The sequence below is a fragment of the Coenobita brevimanus genome, chromosome 9 (genome assembly GCF_032717465.1).
Source record: "Coenobita brevimanus isolate Jiangsu-jjx chromosome 9, ASM3271746v2, whole genome shotgun sequence".
NCBI classification, from domain to species: domain Eukaryota; kingdom Metazoa; phylum Arthropoda; class Malacostraca; order Decapoda; family Coenobitidae; genus Coenobita; species Coenobita brevimanus.
Genome location: NC_136962.1, coordinates 2992079 through 3012078, shown reverse-complemented (window position 1 = coordinate 3012078; position 20000 = coordinate 2992079). Strand labels below are relative to the sequence as shown.

The 20000-nt window shown below is 39.8% G+C and overlaps 1 protein-coding gene across 1 annotated transcript in view; it reads left to right on the top strand.

Annotated features, from left to right (window-relative positions):
• The window catches only part of LOC145409851 (regulating synaptic membrane exocytosis protein 3-like), a 23693-nt gene that overhangs the window by 219 nt on the left and 3474 nt on the right, over nucleotides 1-20000 (top strand). Inside the window, exon 2 of the mRNA XM_080280136.1 lies at nucleotides 18853-19002. Within this exon, the coding sequence (XP_080136262.1) occupies nucleotides 18853-19002 (150 nt within the window). The remainder of the gene's footprint in view (nucleotides 1-18852; nucleotides 19003-20000) is intronic.

The window sequence follows — 20000 nt, the reverse complement described above, 5'->3', positions numbered from 1 at the left end:
AGAAATAACACGGCCTTAGATAACAGCCGTCCCTGCAACACACGAGGGACCACCAGGGCAGAGAAAGGCAGAGAAGCTTTGTAAATATTCCCCACTGATGCACCGCGCGTCTATGCACAAATTCTTCCATAAGCCTTGCACTAAGAGTGGTCAAGAAAGAAGGCTCCCTAACACCTTTTCCTTAGTGATTTATTTTTCATCTTACCCATTAACATCCTCTGTTTTTATTCATTTATCTTTTCAATATCAGTTTGCATGACTAACACACAAGATAGTAATGGGGCAGAGTTAGAAATGAATCAGTATGGAAAAGTTGTTAAGTAACCTTCCTAACAGTACTAGTCAGTTAAGGAAGCTCCCTAACACATTTCTCTAAGTGATTTAGTTTGCTTATTACACCTTACTGTCCTCTTCTGCTCTACAAAAATCCTTCCAATATCACCATACTCTGCATAAAGCTCCCTAACGCCTTTTCCTAAGTGATTTATTTTGTTTATTACGCCTTACTGTCCTCTTCTGTTTTACATAAATCCTTCCAATATCACCATACTCTGTATAAAGCTCCCTAACACCTTTCCCTAAGTGATTTATTTTGTTTATTTCACCTTACTGTCCTCTTCTGTGTTACATAAATCCTTCCAATGTCACCATACTCTGCATAAAGCTCCCTAACACCTTTTCCTAAGTGATTTATTTTGTTTATTACACCTTACTGTCCTCTTCTGTGTTACATAAATCCTTCCAATATCACCATACTCTGCATAAAGCTCCCTAACACCTTTTCCTAAGTGATTTATTTTGTTTATTACACCTTACTGTCCTCTTCTGTGTTACATAAATCCTTCCAATATCACCATACTCTGCATAAAGCTCCCTAACACCTTTCCCTAAGTGATTTAGTTAGTTTATTACACCTTACTGTCCTCATGTGCGTTACATAAATCCTTCCAATATCACCATAGAAAGGAGACAAATCATATCCAATAATAAATCACCAAGGAACATGCGTTAGGGAGTCTCCTTGCCTGACGAAATTAAACGTCTAAAATAAGCCTAGCAGTAGTGGTATAATAGATTCTTTTAAAAGGTTCAACATTATTCCATTTTTTAAAACAGCTACCAAATGAAATGAAGGTAATGTAGTTGTGTATATGTACAGTGTGGTTGTAGGGTTAACTGGCTGGGTTGGAACAGGTGGGGATTCTTAACACCTGTGCTTTTGTGGTTTATTTTTGGTGTAGGTGGATAGTTGGACATACACGTTGTTACGGAACAGAGAAAGATAATGTACACTTTAAGTGAGAATACTAAAAATCACTACTGTCCCGTAAAGTTCCAGGTTCAAAACAAAAGAGTTAGGTAAAATTACAAGTTAAAGTTTAATGCTCAAACTAACAACAAAACATTCAGGACTCATAAGGATAATGTAATGGCAAAAAACAGGTTAAATATATGGTTAACTGCAATAGCTTCTATTAACACGAAATTAGCAAGAGTAAATTTATCTAAGTCAGCCCTGATAAAATGAGAATACCAGATAATACTCAGTGAATACAAGATATATTACTACAGATACAAAATATTATTACCACTGGCTGACAATACGAATTATATAAACTTTACTAGGCCTAAGAATTAACACCTTGTGCTACACAGTACAAGAAAAAATGCAATAACACTTATACTCAAATTACACAGCTGCTAGATGTTTGGAGACTTCCTGAGCACTCACGATAATAACAACTGTACAGGGGAGGACAGAGATGTGAGCAAAATGAAGAGTAGATCTAAGTGGCAATTAATGCAGAGACTGAGCTCATTATATAGGGACCGGCAGAGCTTGATACAACTTGTAAGAAGGACGCGCAAATGAAGCCAGAGGGGACAAAGAGTTGACACTCCTGCTCTGAACAACAGAAAGAACGACTTACTCTACTATAAGGGAGGAGGGGGGGAGTGAGGTAGAACACGCTCGTGATCAAACATGCAGCATACTGTACGTTAGAATTACACAAAGGATGATGAAATCACAGGCTATGTAACACTTCGCCACAAAGAAAAAAGAAATTTACAAAGGAAATTTCTTATTACTCTAAAACAATCTGTCTAAAGTCCAGATAAGCAATCTGCAATAACATTTTCTTTCCCCTTGACATGTTGTATGTCTAATGAATACTCCTGAAGAAGTAGACTCCATCTTGTCAATCTCTGATTTTTATCTTTAAACTTACTAAGGAATTTCAGTGGGTTATGATCGGTATAAATGACTATGGGGTCAAAACCAGAACACAAATAAAATGAAAAATCTGTAAACCCAAAATCAAGGCCAAAAGCTCTTTCTCAATAGTTGAGTAGTTCTTTTGAGGTGGAGTGAACTTCTTACTGTAATAAGATACAGGGTGTTCAATACCCTGATCATCCTCTTGCAGCAAAACAGCCCCAGCTCCTGTATAACTTGCATCAACAGCCATCTTAAAAGGCTTAGCAAAATTTGGAGTAGCGAGCACTGGCTGACTTAATAGGATAGCTTTAAGTTTGGTGAAAGAGGATTCACAGTTATCGGTCCAGACAAATTTAACTCCCTTTTTCAGTAGGTCTGTAAGTGGTGATACAAGAAGTGAAAAGTTAAGAACAAATCTCCTGTAATAACCTACCATTCCCAAAAATCTTTGTAGCTCTTTCCTACTTTTAGGTCTGGGAAGATCACTTATAACCTGAACCTTAGCTCCTGGTGGTGCAACATGTCCATCACCAATTACGTACTCAAGGTACTGAACTTTAGCTTGACCAAACTCACACTTTGATAAATTAGCTACAAGATTAGCCTGAACCAAATGCTCAAGAAATTTACTGACATGGCATAGGTGATCTTTCCAGTTGTCACTGAAGATTAATACATCATCAATATAAACAACACACCCTGCCAAACCCTCTGTTACAACATTCATGAGCTTCTGAAATGTGGCTGGTGCATTCTTCATACCATATGGCATTACAGAACATGCAAAAGTCTTTCCTAGTGTTACAAAACATGAGATCTCCCTAGCACGTTCAGTCATAGGTACTTTTTTTTTTTTTTTTTTTTTATGTGACCGACTCTGGGCATAGGCTTCACAGCCTGCTTTCAAGGCCCAGTAGTCCTCCTACGTACCGCACACCTCTACATGTCACCACTTCGGCGCTAACACCCACCGTCCATACTGAATACATGCTAGGGCTGTCTCATACAGGACTGGTGTACTTGCCAGTATCCCTTTAACAAATCAAACTTACTTATGTACCTAGCCTTTCCGATCTTGTCTATGCAATCTTCCACGCGAGGGAGAGGGTAAGTGTCTGTTTTGGTTATCTGATTAACACGTCTGTAGTCGATGCAAAGCCGCTGTGACCCACCTGGCTTAGGGACTAGAGTGACAGGAGAACTCCACTCGCTCTGACAGGGCTCAATCATCTTGTGGTCCAACAGGTAGCCAAGCTCCTTCTGGATGAGAGGAACTTTCAATGGGTTCACACGGTAAGGAGGCAATTTAATTGGCTTTGCGTCTCCAACATCGACATCATGCATCAACACAGTGGTTCTTCCTGGAGTGGCACGGAACACTTGCGGGTACTCCTGCAGTAATGCCGAAAACTCCTGCCTTTCCTCGGGAGCTAGATGAGAAAGCTTAGTCTGGAGATCATTCATGATATCAGGATTCTTCCCCAAACTATCACTCAGGCTCATGCTGCATGGGAGAGCTTCACTTGCAGACTCGGGTGGAACAGCCACATTGCAGACTGGATTATTTTCGTCCCGCCTGTGATATAACTTTAGCATGTTGATGTGACATAGTTGCTTGTTCTTTCTACGATCTGGTGTGGCGATGACATAGTTGATATCACTGAGTTTCTTCTCCACGAAATAAGGACCACTAAACTTGGCTTGAAGAGGTTGCCCATGAACTGGTAGCAGAATCAAAACCTGATCTCCTGGCTGAAAGTGGCGTAACCTGGACTTCTTATCATACCAAGTCTTCATCTTCTCCTGAGCAGCTCCTAAATTCTCTCTCGCCAGCTGTAAAGCAGTGGACAGCCGTTCTTTGAACTTCATCACATACTCCAGCAGGTTGACGTCATCTTCCTCCGACAGCCAGCATTCCTTAAGTAACTTAAGGGGTCCTCTTACTTCATTGCCAAACAGTAGTTCAAAAGGTGAGAAGCCCAGTGATTCATTTGGAGATTCTCTTGCGGCAAACACAACGAATGGAAGACCTTTATCCCAGTCTTTCTGATGTTCCAAACAGTATTTCTTGAGCATCGATTTGAGTGTTTGATGATATCTCTCCAACGCTCCTTGGGTCTGGGGATGGTAAGCTGAAGACGTGATCTGGGTGATGCCCAACTCTTTCAGAGACTGCTTGAAAACATTTGATATGAAATTACTTCCCCGGTCTGACTGTACCTCCTTGGGCAGACCAAACTTTGTGAAGAACCCTAGCATTTCCTTAACCACGTTCTTTGCTGAGATATTTCTAAGTGGAATGGCTTCAAGATAACGAGTAGCCATATCAATCAGGGTCAACACAAGAAAATCCTGAAGAAGTCTTAGGAAGAGGGCCCACAATATCCACCAACACACGGGTGAATGGTGCCTCAAAAGGAGGAATGGGAACTAGAGGTGCAACCTTTTCGATCTGATTACACTTCCCCACAACTTGACAGGTGTGACAAGACTTACAATACCAGGAAACATCCCTGAAGATACCTGGCCAGTAAAAGTGTTTCAAAATGCGTGCCACAGTCTTCTTCACTCCAAGGTGTCCTGCCAAACTGGAATCATGAGCCACTCTAATGATATCCTGCCTACAAACACGAGGGATGACAACTTGATGTACAACCTCCCATTCACAGTCGGCTGATGCTGTTGGGGGTCTCCACTTCCTCATAAGCACTCCTGACTTTATATAATAACAAGTAGAAGCACGGCTGACTCTTCCTCACTGCATGCAGAGTTAGCTAGACCTTTCAACTCAGGGTCAGCAACCTGCAACTCAACCAACTCTTGACGAGACAAATTATCAACACTACGGGGTACTGCCTTATCTGGTGAGTGGTCCAAATTAGCAAGAAAAGTGTCAGCTAGGATAACATCATCATCATCATTATCATCTAAGTCACCAGTAACTTTAGACTTAGCCCTAGTGACAGCACATGGAGAGAACACATTAGGGACATCACAATCCTGGGCTGCAGCCACTGGTCTCACTAGACAACTGAGGAGCTGGACACACTTGACTTCCACCAATATCATTGCCAAGTAAGAAAGTTACACCTGACATTGGGAGTGTCTCAACCAACCCAACCATAACGGAACCATTAACAAAACCAGACTCTAAATTCACTCTGCACAGAGGGACAGAGAAGTAATTATTCCCTACACCTTGTAAGATTACAGTTTCATCAGAGGAATTAACATTAGAGCCTAGAACACTGGTCAGCATAAGGGATTGGCAAGCACCTGTATCACGATATATTTGAACTGATTTCCTGTCATTACTGTCCAGAGGACTGACAAAACCATCAGACAGGAAATTAGCACATGAACTCTTGAGAGTGTCACCCACGTTACTGCTCAAAAGAGGAGCTTCATCATGAGAATTTAATTTACCCCTCAAAGCAGGTTCAGTTAACTCAGTTAAAGAATTCTGGGAACTCTCAAGGGTGGACACTAGACCAATTGACTGAATATTTAAAGACTCCTTTTTGTTCACATCACGCTGTCTCCTGAAACATTTCTCCGTAGTATGACCAAGCTTACTACAATAAGTACATTTACTTTTCTGAAATCTAGAGGTGAAGCTGGTATTTACTTCCTGAGAAACATCATCTTTATTCTCTTTCCTGTTACCTGTACTCTGAGTAGAGGCAACGTACTCTCAGCTTTCCATTTTCTTTAGAATATCTCTTGTGAGTGAGAACATATTCATCAGCTAAAACTGCAGCATCAGACAAATTATCTATTCTTCTCTCATCAAGATATAGGCTTACATCATTATTAATACACCTTTTGAAGTCCTCCAGCAAAATCATCTGCTTAAATTTACCCAAATCAGAATCCACATTCTTAGAATTTAACCACTGCTCTAACAGATCTTCTTTGATTTTTGCATACTCAACATGGGATTGCTTATCTTGCTTATAAGTTGTCCTAAATTTTACTCTATAGGCTTCAGGAACAAGCTCATAGGCCTTAAGAATCAAGCTCTTAACTACATCATAATTATCAGATTGATCCTGAGGCAAAGATGCATAAGTTACTTGAGCTTTACCGGTGAGAACAGTTTGAAGGAGTACTGGCCAATACTTTTTGGGCCAATTAAAACCTGTAGCTACCCTCTCAAACAACTGAAAATACTTTGTTAAATCAGATTCATTAAAAGGAGGGACAAGTTTAACATTTTTAGCCACATCAAAATCATCAGAGCTAGATGATCCAGTTCCACCTTGTTTCATGCGATACTCATGGTCTGCCTGAATCCTAGCTAGTTCAATTTGTGCCTGAGCCTGTATCTGTGCCTCCTGAATACGAGCATTTGCCTGAAATTCAGCCTCCTTAGTACGAACCTGCTGCAGGGCTAGCTGTAACTTAGCTAATTCAATCTGCGTTTGCTCATTTGGAGGAGTTACATTAAACAAGCTTTCATTAATCATGTCAACAATTTGATCTTTAAAATGATGAGAGCGAACAGATATTCCCAATTGTTGAGCAACAAGCTTAAGTTCATTCTTTGTTCTGTTTTCTATATCACACACTGTTTGCACATTTGACAAAAAATCTCTGGCTTCATCAAGCGTAGTAATAGTAGACATCATGAATAAATCACAGTCACAAAATATCAAGCAATATCCTTATGATAATATCCTGAATATCCTGATAAGAGGTCGCCAAATTTATGTTACGGAACAGAGAAAGATAATGTACACTTTAAGTGAGAATACTAAAAATCACTACTGTCCCGTAAAGTTCCAGGTTCAAAACAAAAGAGTTAGGTAAAATTACAAGTTAAAGTTTAATGCTCAAACTAACAACAAAACATTCAGGACTCATAAGGATAATGTAATGGCAAATAAACAGGTTAAATATATGGTTAACTGCAATAGCCTCTATTAACACGAAATTAGCAAGAGTAAATTTATCTAAGTCAGCCCTGATAAAATGAGAATACCAGATAATACTCAGTGAATGCAAGATATATTATTACAGATACAAAATATTATTACCACTGGCTGACAATATGAATTACAAAAACTTTACTAGGCCTAAGAATTAACACCTTATGCTACACAGTACAAGAAAAAATGCAACAACAGTTATACTCAAATTACACAGCTGCTAGATGGTTGGAGACTTCCTGAGCACTCGCAATAATAACAACTGTACAGGGGAGGACAGAGATGTGAGCAAAATGAAGAGTAGATCTAAGTGGCAATTAATGCAGAGACTGAGCTCATTATATAGGGACCGGCAGAGCTTGATACAACTTGTAAGAAGGACGCGCAAATGAAGCCAGAGGGGACAAAGAGTTGACACTCCTGCTCTGAACGACAGAAAGAACGACTTACTCTGCTATAAGGGAGGAGGGGGGGAGTGAGGTAGAACACGCTCGTGATCAAACATGCAGCACACTGTACGTTAGAATTACACAAAGGATGATGAAATCATAGGCTATGTAACAACGTGAACACACACACACACACACACACACACACACACACACACACACACACACACACAAACTTTCAACATCACCACAACAGATACTAAGGCTAAAGACACACACACACACACACACACACACACACACACACACACACACACACACACACACACACACAAAACTTTCAACATTACCACAACAGATACTAAGGCTAAAGACACACACACACACACACACACACACACACACACACACCAAAATATATAAGAAATACAATCCATCAGTCAAAAAAATCCATAAAATACATCAGAATATTAGAGCCATATGCAAAAATAAATCGCAAGAGAGAAGGTGTTAAGAATCCACCTTAACCAGTGAGGAGGGTCAGTCTGCCCCCAACCCAGCCTTAGGATAGATTTATATATTCTTTTAGTCTCTCCTCGTCTTCATGTATACCATTTTGTGTCCCAGGATGTGTGTGTTGATCTGTTTTTTTTTTTTTTTTTTTTTTTTTTTTCCAGCCGGTTTAGAAGAGTAACTGTGAGGTAATTTTAGAGGGATGGTGGACTGGAGTAAGCCTGCAGTCCACTGGGTTCATTTCTAAATAAACATGGCGCCAAAATAACATGAATAGCACTAACTACCAATAACAACATCAATAACATCACATCAACAGTAATAATAACCAACAACAACAATAATAATTTCAACATCAATAACATCAATAACATCACATCAACAGTAACAATACCCAATAACAACAATAATAATAACATCATCAATAACATCAATATCACATCAATAGTAATAATAACCAATAACAACAACAATAATATCAACATCATCAATAACATCAATAACATCACATCAACAGTAATAATAACCAGTAACAACAACAGTAATATCAACATCATCAATAACATCAATAACATCACATAAACAACAGTAATAACCAGTAACAACAACAATAATATCAGCATCATCAATAACATCAATAACATCACATCAACAGTAATAATAACCAATAACAACAACAACAATATCAACATCATCAATAACATCAATATCACATCAACAGTAATAATAACCAATAACAACAGTAATAATAACCAATAACAACAGTAATAATAACATCATCAATAACATCAATATCACATCAACAATAACAATAACCAATAAGAACAATAATAATATCAGGATCATCAGTAACATGATCAATAACATCAATAAGAATCAATAACATCATCAATAACCTCAATAACATCACATCAGCAGTAATAATAACCACCAGCACTGGCAATAATCACATCAACAGCATCAGCAATTAACATCAACATCATCATCAATACAACAACATCAACACGACTATAGTGGCGGCGCACGACTCTGAGGTAGTCCTTATCGTACCCTGGCAACCTAATGTTCAAAAGTGCGTCTGAGTTTGTGTCATATTATACACGAATATATTATACACGAATATTATTATGCACGAATATATTATACACGAATATATTATACACGAATATATTATACACGAATATATTATACATGAATATATTATACACGAATATTATTATACACGAATATTATTATACACGAATATATTATACACGAATATTATTATGCACGAATATATTATACACGAATATATTATACACGAACATTATTATACACGAATATATTATACACGAATATTATTATGCACGAATATTATTATACACGAATATATTATACACGAATATTATTATGCACGAATATATTATACACGAATATATTATACACGAATATATTATACACGAATATATTATACATGAATATATTATACACGAATATTATTATACACGAATATATTATACACGAATATTATTATACACGAATACATTATACACGAATATTATTATACACGATTATTATTATGCACGAATATATTATACACGAATCATATTATGCACGAATATATTATACACGAATATTATGATGCACGAATATATTATACACAAATATTATTATACACGAATATTATTATAACGACTATATTATACACGAATATTATTATACGAACTTTTACACGAATATTATTATGCACGAACATATTATACACGAATATTATTATACACGAATATATACACGGATCACATGCGCCTCATATTATACATGAAATCACAAGCACTTTTGAATGGTAGGTTGCCAGAGCACGATAATAACAACCACAGAGTCACGCGCCTCGACTATGCCAATAATAATATCACCACCACCACCACCACCACTACCACCACCACCACCACCACCACTACCACCACCACTACTACCACCATTACTACTACTACTACTACATCAACAACATCAATAACAACAACAGCAAGTCCAAAGGCTCTTCTAAACTGAGTCAAATTTTCAAAAATGGTTAAACTCAAAATTCAAAAACTCAAAATCAAAATATCTCCCTGGGGCACAAAGCCGGGTATGCCAAACGGCTTATCATAGTCCCATTTTTGTAGATGGCAATTTCGGTGTGATTTTTTCGTAGCTGAGACCCCCCAAAAATTATATATATTGGTCTGTTAGTTTTATCTATCGTGATATTAGTTGGTGTAGATCAATGGTGTGGAATTGTTATAAACCTGTTCAATTTGAAATTCTGGTTACTCACCGCTTGCGTCATTTTTTTTCTCTGGAATTATTGGCATGTTAGTGTTCTTATCGGTGTTCTAGTTCTCCATTAGTTATTTAAAGGTAGAGAAATAGTAGAACATTTAGTTAACCACCAGCATTTCTAGTTTTATCAGTGTGTGATATAGAGAATTTTTGAAAATAATGGTTTGTGAAAAAATATTATCATCATTTCCAGTTATATAAATGTGTGATATATAGAATCTTTTAAAATCATGCTTTGAGAAAAATCTGACTCTTCCTCTGATCTCTTGGTTTTTCGAATAACAGACATTTTTCTTTAATATTCTTTCTGAAATAATTGATCTTTTCTCTGATATTATGACTGATGTTTTAAGTGACCAAGGATCTTATTTCAAGTGGCTTTTGTGACCTTAATGCCCCTTCCTAAGTGATTCATTCTCCCATTTACACCTCAGTATTAATTTTATTGATGGAAGCAAATGTTATGCTAGTCTTATTTCTCTAACACTACTCCCTAAGTGATTTATTCTCCCATAAGTTTTCAATAAGAACTGATTTATCAGTGTATAGATAAAATTGGCCATGTGGAGAGGATAGAGAGTGAGAGACTGACGAGGAGAGTGTGTGTGGGTGAGATGGAGGGGGGAAAGGGAGGGGGAGGCTGAGGATGAGATGCAGGGATGGAGCGGAGAGGTATATGAGAGAGGGGTGTGTGAGCTGGGAGCAGGGCAGTGAAATGGCAGGGGACAGGGTGACATGGAGGCGATTTGTTTGTGGCCACCCCATACGAGATTAAGGCGTCTGGCAATAGATAGATTTGTTTTGATATTGTTACATAGCCTATGATTTCATCATCCTTTGTGTAATTTTAACGCACAGTATGCTGCATGTTTGATCACGAGCGTGTTCTGCCTCAGTCCCCCCCTTCTACCGTTATAGTAGAGTAAGTCGTCCTTTCTGTTGTTCAGAGCGGGATTGTCAACTCTTTGTCCCCATGGCTTCATTTGCGCGTCCTTCTTACAAGTTGTATCAAGCACTGCCGGCCCCTATATAATGAGCTCAGTCTCTGCATCATTGCCACTTAGATATGCTCCTCATTTTGTTCACATCTCTGTCCTCCCCTGTACAGTTATTGTTGTGGGTGCTCAGGAAGTCTCCAACCATCTAGCAGCTGTGTAATTTGAGTATAAGTGTTGTTGCATTTTGTTCTTGTACTGTATAGCATAAGTTTAATTTGTGGGCCTAGTGAAGTTTTTGTAATTTGTGTAAGGTTCTATTTCGTCAGTCATTTTTAATAATAGTTTGTATCTGTAATAATTTATCTTGCATTAACTGAGCATTACCCAGTGTATTTTCATTTTATCAGGGCTGACTTAGGTAAATTTACTCTTGCTAATTTCGTGTTAATAGAGGCTATTGCAGTTAACCATATATTTAACCTGTTTTTGCCATATCATTATCCTTATGAGTCCTGAATGTTTTGTTGTTAGTTTGAGCATTAAACTTTAACTTGTAATTTTACCTAACTCTTTTATTTTGAACCTGGAACTTTACGGGACAGTAGTGATTTTTAGTATTCTCACTTAAAGTGTACGTTATCTTTCGCTGTTCCGTAACATAAATTTGGCGACCTCTCATCAGGATATTCAGGATATTATCATAAGGATATTCCTTGATATTTTGTGACTGTTACTTATTCATGATGTCTACTATTACTACACTTGATGAAGCCAAAGATTTTTTGTCAAATGTGCAAACAGTGTGTGATGTAGAAAACAGAACAAAGAATGAACTTAAGCTTGTTGCTCAACAATTGGGAATTGCTGTTCGCTCTCATCATTCTAAAGATCAAATTGTTGACATGATTAATGAAAGCTTGTTTAATGTAACTCCTCCAAATGAGCAAACGCAGATTGAATTAGCTAAGTTACAGCTAGCCCTGCAGGAGGCTCGTGTGAAGGAAGCTGAATTTTAAGCACGTGCTAAGGAGGCTGAGTCTCAGGCTAAGGAGGCTTGTGTTAAGGAGGCTGAATTTCAGGCAAATGCTCGTATTCAAGAGGCACAGGTACAGGCTCAGGCACAAATTGAACTTGCCAGGATTCAGGCAGACCATGAGTATCGCATGAAACAAGGTGGAACTGGATCATCTAGCTCTGATGATTTTGATGTGGCTAAAAATGTTAAACTTGTCCCTCCTTTTAATGAATCTGATTTAACAAAGTATTTTCAGTTGTTTGAGAGGGTAGCTACAGGTTTTAATTGGCCCAAGGAGTATTGGCCAGTACTTCTTCAAACTGTTCTCACCGGTAAAGCTCAAGTAACTTATGCATCTTTGCCTCAGGATCAATCTGATAATTATGATGTAGTTAAGAGCTTGATTCTTAAGGCCTATGAGCTTGTTCCTGAAGCCTATAGAGTAAAATTTAGGACAACTTACAAGCAAGATAAGCAATCCCATGTTGAGTATGCAAAAATCAAAGAAGATCTGTTAGAGCAGTGGTTAAATTCTAAGAATGTGGATTCTGATTTTGGTAAATTTAAGCAGATGATTTTGCTGGAGGACTTCAAGAGGTGTATTAGTAAAGATGTAAGCCTATATCTTGATGAGAAGAGAATAGATAATTTGTCTGATGCTGCAGTTTTAGCTGATGAATATGTTCTCACTCACAAGAGATATTCTAGAGAAAAAGGGAAAGCTGAGAGTAAGTACGTTGCCTCTACTCAGAGTACAGGTAACAGAAAAGAGAATAAAGATGATGTTTCTCAGGAAGTAAATACCATCTTCACCTCTAGATTTCAGAAAAGTAAATGTACTTATTGTAGTAAGCTTGGTCATACTACGGAGAAATGTTTCAGGAGACAGCGTGATGTGAACAAAAAGGAGTCTTTAAATATTCAGTCAATTGGTCTAGTGTCCACTCTTGAGAGTTCCCAGAATTCTTTAACTGAGTTAACTGAACCTGCTTTGAGGGGTAACTTAAATTCTCATGATGGAGCTCCTCTTTTGAGCAGTAACGTGGGTGACACTCTCAAGAGTTCATGTGCTAATTTCCTGTCTGATGGTTTTGTCAGTCCTCTGGACAGTAATGACAGGAAATCAGTTCAAATATATCGTGATACAGGTGCTTGCCAATCCCTTATGCTGACCAGTGTTCTAGGCTCTAATGTTAATTCCTCTGATGAAACTGTAATCTTACAAGGTGTAGGGAATAATTACTTCTCTGTCCCTCTGTGCAGAGTGAATTTAGAGTCTGGTTTTGTTAATGGTTCCGTTATGGTTGGGTTGGTTGAGACACTCCCAATGTCAGGTGTAACTTTCTTACTTGGAAATGTTATTGGTGGAAGTCAAGTGTGTCCAGCTCCTCAGTTGTCTAGTGAGCCAGTGGTTGCGACCCAGGATTGTGATGTCCCTGGTGTGTTCCCTGCATGTGCTGTCACTAGGGCTAAGTCTAAAGTTACTGGTGATTTAGAGGATAATGATGATGATGATGTTATCCTAGCTGACACTTTTCTTGCTAATTTGGACCACTCACCAGATGAGGCAGTACCCGGTAGTGTTGATAATTTGTCTCGTCAAGAGTTGGTTGAGTTGCAGGTTGCTGACCCTGAGTTGAAAGGTCTAGCTGGCTCTGCTTGCAGTGAGGAAGAGTCAGCCGGTGCTTCTACTTGTTATTATGTAAAGTCAGGAGTACTTATGAGGAAGTGGAGACCCCCAACAGCATCAGCCGACTGTGGGTGGGGGGTTGTGTATCAAGTTGTCATCCCTCGTGTTTCTAGGCAGGATATCATTGGAGTGGCTCGTGGTTCCAGTTTGGCAGGACACCTTGGAGTGAGGAAGACTGTGGCACGCATTTTGAAACACTTCTACTGGCCAGGTGTCTTCAGGGATGTTTCCTGGTATTGTAAGTCTTGTCACACCTGTCAAGTTGTGGGGAGGTGTAGTCGGGCCGAAAAGGTTGCACCTCTAGTTCTCATTCCTCCTTTTGAGGCGCCATTCACCCGTGTGTTGGTGGATATTGTGGGCCCTCTTCCTAAGACTTCTTCAGGATTTTCTTATGTGTTGACCCTGATTGATATGGCTACTCGTTATCCTGAAGCCATTCCACTTAGAAATATCTCAGCAAAGAACGTGGTTAAGGAAATGCTAGGATTCTTCACAAAGTTTGGTCTGCCCAAGGAGGTACAGTCAGACCGGGGAAGTAATTTCATATCAAACGTTTTCAAGCAGTCTCTGAAAGAGTTGGGCATCACCCAGATCACGTCTTCAGCTTACCATCCCCAGGCTCAAGGAGCGTTGGAGAGATATCATTAAACACTCAAATTGATGCTCAAGAAATACTGTTTGGAACATCAGAAAGACTGGGATAAAGGTCTTCCATTCGTTGTGTTTGCTGCAAGAGAATCTCCAAATGAATCACTGGGCTTCTCACCTTTTGAACTACTGTTTGGCCAAGAAGTAAGAGGACCCCTTAAGTTACTCAAGGAATGCTGGCTGTCGGAGGAAGATGACGTCAACCTGCTGGAGTATGTGATGAAGTTCAAAGAACGGCTGTCCACTGCTTTACAACTGGCGAGAGAGAATTTAGGAGCTGCTCAGGAGAAAATGAAGACTTGGTATGATAAGAAGTCCAGGTTACGCCACTTTCAGCCAGGAGATCAGGTTTTGATTCTGCTACCGGTGCATGGGCAACCTCTTCAAGCCAAGTTTAGTGGTCCTTATTTCGTGGAGAAGAAACTCAGTGATGTCAACTATGTCATCGCCACACTAGATCGTAGAAAGAACAAGCAACTTTGTCACATCAACATGCTAAAGTTATATCACAGGCGGGACGAAAATAATCCAGTCTGCACTGTAGCTGTTCCACCCGAGTCTGCAAGTGAAGCTCTCCCATGCAGCATGAGCCTGAGTGATAGTTTGGGGAAGAATCCTGATATCATGAATGATCTCCAGACTAAGCTTTCTCATCTAGGTCCCGAGGAAAGGCAGGAGTTTTCGGCATTACTGCAAGAGTACCAGCAAGTGTTCCGTGCTACTCCAGGAAGAACCACTGTGTTGATGCATGATGTCGATGTTGGAGACGCAAAGCCAATTAAACTGCCTCCTTACCGTGTGAACCCAGTGAAAGTTCCTCTCATCCAGAAGGAGCTTGGCTACCTGTTGGACCACAAGATGATTGAGCCCTGTCAGAGCGAGTGGAGTTCTCCTGTCACTCTAGTCCTTAAGTCAGGCGGGTCACAGCGGCTTTGCATTGACTACAGACGTGTTAATCAGATAACCAAAACAGACACTTACCCTCTCCCTCGCGTGGAAGATTGCATAGACAAGATCGGAAAGGCTAGGTACATAAGTAAGTTTGATTTGTCAAAGGGAAAGAAAATGTTATTGCAGATTGCTTATCTAGACTTTAGACAGATTGTTTTAGAGTAATAAGAAATTTCCTTTGTAAATTTCTTTTTCTTTGTGGGGAGGTGTTACATAGCCTATGATTTCATCATCCTTTGTGTAATTTTAACGCACAGTATGCTGCATGTTTGATCACGAGCGTGTTCTGCCTCATTCCCCCCCTTCTACCGTTATAGTAGAGTAAGTCGTCCTTTCTGTTGTTCAGAGCGGGATTGTTAACTCTTTGTCCCCATGGCTTCATTTGCGCGTCCTTCTTACAAGTTGTATCAAGCACTGCCGGCCCCTATATAATGAGCTCAGTCTCTGCATCATTGCCACTTAGATATGCTCCTCATTTTGTTCACATCTCTGTCGTCCCCTGTACAGTTATTGTTGTGAGTGCTCAGGAAGTCTCCAACCATCTAGCAGCTGTGTAATTTGAGGATAAGTGTTGTTGCATTTTGTTCTTGTACTGTATAGCATAAGTTTAATTTGTGGGCCTAGTGAAGTTTTTGTAATTTGTGTAAGGTTCTATTTCGTCAGTCATTTTTAATAATAGTTTGTATCTGTAATAATTTATCTTGCATTAACTGAGCATTACCCAGTGTATTTTCATTTTATCAGGGCTGACTTAGATAAATTTACTCTTGCTAATTTCGTGTTAATAGAGGCTATTGCAGTTAACCATATATTTAACCTGTTTTTTTTTGCCATTACATTATCCTTATGAGTCCTGAATGTTTTGTTGTTAGTTTGAGCATTAAACTTTAACTTGTAATTTTACCTAACTCTCTTATTTTGAACCTGGAACTTTACGGGACAGTAGTGATTTTTAGTATTCTCACTTAAAGTGTACATTATCTTTCGCTGTTCCGTAACAATATATACACCATAATATCCCAGTACTGACTGTGTCTGCCCAAAATTTTCAGTGTTCCAAACACATTTTAAGTTTTGAATTATTCATTCCAATTAGAATTTTCATACACATAAAAATGTGTATGAAGTTTGTCAATATACAGGTGTGTTTATGCTTGTGTGGGGACGGGTGTGGGTGGGTGCAGGCCTGGGTGAGCGTGTGCGTGGGTGGATGCAGGTGTGGGTGGGTGTGGGTATGAATGTGTGCAGGTGTGGGTGTGTGTGTGCGGGTGTGTGAGGGAGTAGGTGTGTGTGTGTACAGGTGTGGGTGTGTGAGGGATTAGGTGTGGGTGTGTGAGGGATTAGGTGTGTGTGTGTGGATGTGTGAGGGAGTAGGTGTGGGTGTGTGGATGTGTGAGGGAGTAGGTGTGGGTCAGTGTGTGGGGGCATGGGTGTGGTTGGAAGTTTGTATAACTAACCCTGTAAATTAGCCCCATTGGACGTGGGTGGGTGTGAGCTGGGGGGAGGGCAGTGAAATGGCGGGGGACAGGGTGACATGCGAGGCTATTTATCTTTGGCCACGCGTCTGGCAATAGATAGATAGATAGATAAATAGAACAAGCCGCCACATGCCCGGGAGAATTGACTGTCGGACTCTGAAAAGCTTACTGTACGATACCAGAACATTGTCAGTAATAAGAAAAGAAATATTGAGGCATAGCATAATATTGGGATGAGGCCAGGAGACTGACAAGAGATACAGCTGGCTGGATGAAGTTGAAGGAGGGAGGAGGCGAAGTAGGCCATGGAGAAGGTGGAGGGATATGATGGATGAGTATGTGAGGAAGAGAGGTAGGCCAAGGAGAAGGTGGAGGGATATGGTGGATGAGTGTGTGAGGAAGAGTGGTATGAAAGTCGGTGAGGCTAGGGAACTGACATGGGATCGAGCTGGCTGGATGAATGTTGTGTGAAGAAGTGCATGATCTGGGATTTGGCACCCCTTTTTAACATGACAGTGTCTGGGCTGACTCAATCGGATACGTGTATGCGAAGCTACAGAATGTGGTGAATGTTTTTGGCGTATCAGATAGAGCCAGGATTCCGGGGGCTTGAATGATGAGTGAATGGGAGCATGGCCCATTGGGCTGGGCACCCCGTTTTAACGTGACAGCGTCTGGATTGACTCTATCGGATACGTTTATGTGAAGCTACAGAATGTGGTGAATGTTTTGGGTGTATCAGATAGAGCCAGGATTCCGGGGGCTTGAATGGTGAGTGGATGGAAGCGTGGCCCATTGGACTGGACAAAGTTAGGCTGTCTGGACGTTGCTACTCCTCACCCTACCGTAGGGTGGGAAAGGAGGTCCGGATGATGATGATGAGTACGGGAAAATATTAAGGTGTACCAGGTAAAATAAATCACTGAGGAGAAGGTGCTAGGGAGTCTTAGTGCCACATAACCCCTCAGATCTGGATGGTGTATTTATATTTATTTTATTTGGCAATTTTATTTATGGTCCTCATACTGAAGGGGTTTATTCATGCCATATCTAACCCTCCATTAATTTTTGGAAATGGATAAAATCGTCAGTATGGCGGGAATAAATTTTAAAAGACATTGGATTCCACTGGTCAAGAATCTATTTTTTTACTATTTATTTTTGCTGTCATGATTTTTTTTTCAGCAAATGGTTTTCGTTTTAAGGGGTTTATTCATTGCATATCCAACTCCTCCATTAAAATTCAGGAAGTAGATAAAATTGGAAGTCGATAGAATTGTCAAAACTATGATAAATTTAAATATATATCCAGATTCCATGCGTTAAGAATATTGAACGTGTGTTGATTTTTGCCGTTGATGGTGATTTTCTTCCGCTTCTCGTGTTAGAGATATATTAGAAAACGTCTAACCCTTCCCTGAATGATCGGAAAGTGGATAAAATCATAAATAATAGCTGGGATAAAATTAAATATATCTCCTTGCTGAGTGACCTAAGGATCGGATATTGGGATAAAATCATAAATAATAGCTGGGATAAAATTAAATATGTCTTTGTGCTGAGTTAAGAGGATTGAAAGTGGATAAAATCATAAATAATAGCTGGGATAAATATAAATGTATCTCCTTGCTGAGTGACGTAAAGATCGGATATTGGGATAAAATCATAAATATTAGCTGGGATAATTTTATATACATCTTCATGCTGAATTATGAGACTCGGAAAGTGAATCAAATCATCCAAATAGTGAGGATAAATTTAAGTGTAGTTCTGTGCTGAGTGACAAGGATCGGAGCCAACGGCCTGCCTTCTACAGATGACTTCACGCTCGGGGAGATCCACCTGGCGCTTACACTGACCAAGGGGCAGCTGGAGGTCGTGGTCAACAGCGCACGGGGGCTCCCCTCGGCCGCATCGGGTCAGGATCCAGGTCAGTACCACCACAAGGATAGAGTTGGTGTACCGTTGTGTATTGTAACTTGGAGGATAGAGTTGGTTTACTTGATAGAGTGTGTTTGCTATGACTTGAGGAGGGAGAGAGGAGGGGGAGACCGAGGATGAGGTGGAGGGATGGAGTTGAGAGGTATATGAGGGAGGGAGTTGCTGGGAGGGCAGTCAAATGGTGGGTGACAAAGCAACTTGGAGGCGGTTTGTCTGCAGCCACCCCTTGTGGGATTAGGGCATCGGGCTATAGATAGATAGATAGATAGATAGATTGTCACTGGCGTAGTTACCAGTAGCGAATGGTGAAATAGAAGATAAAGTGATAATGAAAGGAGACAGGCGAGCTGCCAAGAATGATACATTTTTTTATCAGTATTGCTGGCTGTCAGGGTAAGCTAGACCCCAGCTGTATTTACTCAGTGGTCAACTTTGCCTTCTGCACTGATAACACACTAGTTGTTTTTCCCACAAATTGCGCAGAAAACCCTTATGTCCTTGAAGGTAGTGGGTGTAACTTACAGTGTGGCAGGAGCAAATGAGAGTGCCAACAGAAGCCTAAATAATGCTTTCTTAGCTTTCTTGACGGCACACCATTGGTTTGTGTAATATGTGTAAGGCCGCCAGTGGTAGCAGGTGCCTGTATTGTTTGTAAGTGGCTGGAGATTGCACTTAAGACAGCCTAGTGGCTAGTTAGCCAAGAGAGGCGGAGTAAGTCGCTTTATAAGCTTGAGGACAATGTGAGAGTCACATTTGTTCACATTTGTAAACATATTGTCACAGTTTTCTCACATTTTGTCACTTATTGTCATGTTACACTTTTGTCACATTTTGTTGCACTTTTCCTCATATTATCACACGTTGCTCAATACATGACTTTGATTACAAAACACACTGTTTGTGCACCATTTCCCGTTTTTGGTTCACTTCTCCATTTACACTAGTGTGTGAATTATAACTGGATTGCATCATCAACAAGTCTCCAGG